The 5,385-nt window shown below is 40.1% G+C and overlaps 1 protein-coding gene across 1 annotated transcript in view; it reads right to left on the bottom strand.

Moving 5' to 3' along the window:
• Window positions 1–5,385, bottom strand: part of PRKCI (protein kinase C iota) — an 88,068-nt gene that overhangs the window by 43,207 nt on the left and 39,476 nt on the right. The window contains exon 4 of the mRNA XM_017501972.2: window positions 2,372–2,422. Within this exon, the coding sequence (XP_017357461.1) occupies window positions 2,372–2,422 (51 nt within the window). The remainder of the gene's footprint in view (window positions 1–2,371; window positions 2,423–5,385) is intronic.

Raw genomic sequence — 5,385 nt, forward strand, 5'->3', positions numbered from 1 at the left:
CTCGGCTCACCGCAACCTCCGCCTCCTGGGTTCAAGCAATTCTCCTGCCTCAGCCTCCCGGGTAGCTGGGACTACAGGCATGCACCACCATGCCCAGCTAATTTTTGTATTTTTGGTAGAGACGGGGTTTCACCATGTTGACCAGGACGGTCTCGATCTCTTGACCTCGTGATCCACCCGCCTCGGCCTCCCAAAGTGCTGGGATTATAGGCGTGAGCCACCGCGCCCAGCGTAATGTTTCTTAAGTATACTTAGAGAAAGAGGTTCCAAAAGATCAAATCTAGTCCACCTTCATATTTTTAAGTTCATCATTATTATATATATTGTCTATTGGTCATTAATAATAACATTCCACAGTAATGGTAATAACAGTAATAGTTAATACCATGGAAAGATTACATTAGGTTCCCAAAGTCACATTTTAAAGCAAATGTAGCACTGGGTTTACTATTTAAAATTAAGATACTAAAGAGCAGTTGCAATGCTCTCAATTAGGAATCTTAGGATAGCTTAACACAGAAGTGAAAGTTTAGAGCTATTTCAATTAATTCAAAGCAAAACATGGGCATGTACAGAAATCACAAATGAAAATGAGTTGCCTAATATCCAAACTTAGTAAATTACGAAAAATATCAAAAGCAATAACATACTCAAACATAAGTCTGTATGCTTAAATTACATTAGAACAGAGAGTAGTCTGACTCTTTTAGTTCATCTCACTAATAATAACTATTGGCCAGGTACGGTGGCTCATGCCTGTAATCCCAGCACTTTGAGAGGCCAACGCGGGCAAATCATGAGTTCAGGAGATTGATATCATCCCGGCTAACATGGTGAAACTCCATCTCTACTAAAAATACAAAATGCAAAAAATTAGCCAGGCATGGTGGCACGCGCCTGTAGTCCCTGCTACTTGAGAGGCTGAGGCAGGAGAATCGCTTGAAGCCGGGAGGCCGAAGTGGCAGTAAGCCAACATTGCGCCACTGCACTACAGCCTGGGTGACAAAGCAAGACTCAGTCTCAAAACAAAACAAAATAATAAGCATTGGCTTAGCTATTCCAGAGAAATTCCCTTAACAATTCCTGACCTGGAGAAGCTTTTAAATGGTAGTTCTCAAACTTTAGTGTGCATCAGAATCACCTGAAGAGCTTGTTAAATCTGGTAGCTCAGCCCCAGTCCAAGAGTTTATGAATCAGGTTTTTTTCTGAGATGAAGTCTCACTCTATTGCCCAGAATGGAGTGTAGTGGAGCGATCTCGGCTCCCTGCAACCTCTGCCTCCTGGGTTCAAGCAATTCTCCTGCCTCAGCCTCCTTGGTAGCTGGGATTATAGGCTGAGGATCACTTGAACCCCAGAGGCGGAGGCTGCAATGAGCCGAGATATTGTGCCACTGCACTGCACTCCAGCCTGGGTGAGAGAGCAAGACTCTGCCTCAAAAAAAAAAGAAAAGAAAAGAAAAAGAAAAGGTGACTTAATAATTGTTTAAAAAAAAAAAACACTGCAGAAAAAGAAGTCAATTCCTAATGACATGTGCTGAGTGTCATGTCACTCTGAAGTGATAAAACAAATGCATTTGTTATGTGTAACTGTGCATGCATATATGAAACACAGAGACAGAGAAAAAGCAAACAGAAAAAATGTTAAAAATTGGTAGATCTGGGCAAAGGATATACAGGTATCCTTGTTTTCTTTTTTACTTTTCTCTTTTTTTTTTCTTTTTAATTAACAGAACACTTCAGTTTCTAGGCAGGTATCCCTGTTTTCAATGTTGTTTCAACTTCTGCATAGGTTCGAACATTTCCAAAATTAAATTTTAAAACTTAAAATTTGACTTAATTTTCCTTAAATATGTGCAACAGACAACCATGTAAGTTGTAACTAAGAACTATCTGAATTTGATCTGGCAAAAGTAGTATTTGGGGAGTAACTAATATATTCTAAATTAGACTAAAAAATGGAAAAGAAATCAAATGAATTAGAAGTTCTATTTCCTTTTTTTTCCTCTTCACTTGAGATAGGGCCTGTCTCTGTCACCCACACTAGAGGGCAGTAGTGTGACCCTAGCTCACTGCAGTCTCAAACTCCTGGGCTCAAGGGATCCTCCCACCTCAGCCTCCCAGGCAGCTGCGATTATAGGCACACACCTTGCTAATTATTTTTTGTCTTTTCTGTAGGTCTCACTTTGTGGCCCAGGCTGGTCTTGAACTCCTGGGCTTAAGTGATCCTCCCACCTCAGCCTCCCACAGTGCTGGGATTATAGGCATTAGCCACTGTCCACTGCACCTGGCTAAAAATTCTATTTCTGATTTCTTTTCACTTGAACGACAGCATAGTAACTCTTGTAAATGGTATGAAGTATGTAAACACTCACTATCTTCTCCTGGACAAGGCATCCCAGGGCGTTCTGGTACACAAGGGAACACTGAAAGAAAATAAATTAGCATGAGTTAATAGCATATTTAAAACATACACATTTAAAATTTATCATTTAAAATTCAAATGTAAAAGAAACTGCCAGGATTTCAACTTGACCCTCTCTTCACATGAGACAAGATACATAGCATGTGGTCAGTATTATTTGCAAAAGGAATTAATTTTACCAAGGCCATATAAAGGAAAGCTTTATTTGCCTTTGCTTTGTTGGTGTTAAGAAAACAAATATGTCTATAAACAATGCATCAGGCCAGGCACAGTGGCTCACGCCTCTAATCCCAGCACTCTGGGAGGCCTAGGTGGGTAGATCACTTGAGGTCAGGAGATCCCAGCCTGCCAACATGGTAAAATTCTGTCTCTACTAAAAAATACAAAAAAAAAAAAATTAGCCGGATATGGTGGCATGCCTATAATCCCAGCTACTTGGGAGGCCGAGGCCCGAGAATCGCTTGAACCCATGAGGCGAAGGTTGCAGTGAGCCAAGATCATGCCACTGCATTCCAGGCCCGGTGACAGAGTGAGACACCATCTCAAAAACAAAAACAAAACAAAACAAATGCATTAGAAGCTCAAATGACATTTCAGTCCCTGTTACATCATTATTTTCTTATCCTTAAAGAAATTATTAACTAGTATTTCCTTAAATCCTCAGTATAGTGGGACAAGTTTGTCACAATGAAGAATGCAAATTAAATTACAAAAATGTATACAAATATGGTACATAAAATATTAGTTTTTAAAAGATGTATATTAAACTTAGGACTAAATTAACACCAGAAACAATACCAAAATCCAAAAATGTAAATTTACATGAGAAACTACAAATTTAAATACTAATTCAAACCATTTTTATAACAAGGTAGAATATAAAGCAGCAATGTATTTATGAAAACATTGACAGCTATTCATAGTCTGTGATGCACTAAAGGACACAGATAAAGAGCACAGAATATAGGAAGAACAGTACCTAATGCATATTTCTAAGAGCTGAAACATAAACAAATGTCTGAAAACATCTGTGATGTAGTATTAAAAGGCATAAGACTTAAAACTGACTGTTTAATACCATTCATCAATCACTTCTTTATGCATTCATTGTAATTTTATTCTGGAAAGAGATGACAAAAAAATAGACCCTTAAAGCTCTATTAGAATCTCAGCAAAGTAGATTATGGATCCCTTGTGAGTCACTACGTCAAATTCTAGAGAGAGAAAAAAATCAGCCAGGCGTGGTGGCTCATGCCTGTAATCCCAGCACTTTAGGAGGCCAAGACGGGTGGATCACCTGAGGTCCGGAGTTCGAGACCAGCCCGGGCAACATAGTGAGACCTTGTCTCTACAAATAATAATAATAATAATAATAATAATAAATTAGCTGGGCATGGTGGCAGTGCCTATAATCCCAGGTACTCAGGAGACTGAGGCATGAGGATCGCTTGAACCCAGGAGGTGGAGACTGCAATGAGCAGAGGTCGTGCCACTGCCTTCCAGCCTGGGAAACAGAGCGAGAGAAACTGAGTGAAACTGTGCCTCAAAAAAAAAGATCAAGTCAAACTACTGTTGTTGTTGTTGTTGTTGTTTTTATAACACACACATTGTAAAGTAAAATACAAAGGAATAATAATAAGGTACTAAAATGATTCATTATACTTGAGGAAAGATTTACATTTGTTTAACTTTTTTAAGTTTCCCAAGTCTGGTCTCACAACTCTCAAAAACGTTAGATGAAATACTGCCAATATATTGCGATTAAATGCAGTATATTAAGAGGTTCTTGGCTGGGTATTGTGGTTCACACCTCTAATTCCAGCACTTTCGGAGGCCCAGGTGGTAGGAGACTCCTCAACCTCAGGAGTTTGAAACCAGCCTGGGCATCATAGTGATATCCAATGTCTACAGAAAAAAAAAAGATTAGCCAGTCATAGCGGTATGGCAGTGCCTGCGGTCCCAGTTACTCAGGAGGCTGAGGTAGAAGGATCACTTGAACCCGGGAAGTCAAGGCTGAAGTGAGCTATGACTGCACCATTGAACTCCAGCCTGGGAAACAGAGCGAGAGAAACTGCCTCAAAAAAAAAGTTTTACATGACATAAAAAAATTTTGAAGGTAAAAAAAAAAATTTGAGGATAGCGGAATGAACGAAACAAAAATTTGGAATCAGAATTCATAGACTCACAATCCAGGTCTACAATGTGCCAGTTACATGATAACTGAGTTTAGGTTTCTTCTTCTATGCCACTTCCTACATCTCAAAGTGGCTGAGGTTTAAACATATCAGTGTCTGTAAAGCATCATGTAAATGGGCCGGGTGTGGTGACTCATGCCTGTAATCCCAGCATTTTGGGAGGCCAACACAGGCAGATCTCTTGAGACCAGGAGTTTGAGACCACCCTGGCCAACATGGTGAAACCCTGTCTCTCCTACAAATACAAAAATTAGCCAGCCACGGTGGTACACGCCTGTAATCCCAGCTACTTGGGAGGCTGAGGCACTTGAACCTGGGAGGCAGAGGTTACAGTGGGCTGAGATCACGTCACTGCATTCCAGCCTGAGTGACAGAGTGAGACTCTGTCTCAAAAATAAATAAAGGAATCATGTAAATCATTTCACTATTAACCTTTAAGCAAAAGCAAAGATATTAAAGATACCTTACCTTTGGAGGTCATTATTTCCAAATGTTACAAAACTGCAAGGAGATGACTTAGATTCCCCAGGCTCTCAACTTTTAAGTTCTATCATAAACTTGCTGTGATACACTGAGAAATCACATTTTAATATCCAACAAGACTGACAGAGATCACAAAATTCCCCAGGCTATAAGAAGCAGATTAATTTTATCTTCTGGCCGGGCGCGGTGGCTCAAGCCTGTAATCCCAGCACTTTGGGAGGCCGAGGCGGGTGGATCACGAGGTCAAGAGATTGAGACCATCCTGGTCAAAATGGTGAAACCCCGT

Source organism: Cebus imitator, unplaced genomic scaffold (genome assembly GCF_001604975.1).
Source record: "Cebus imitator isolate Cc_AM_T3 unplaced genomic scaffold, Cebus_imitator-1.0 Scaffold287, whole genome shotgun sequence".
Taxonomy (NCBI): domain Eukaryota; kingdom Metazoa; phylum Chordata; class Mammalia; order Primates; family Cebidae; genus Cebus; species Cebus imitator.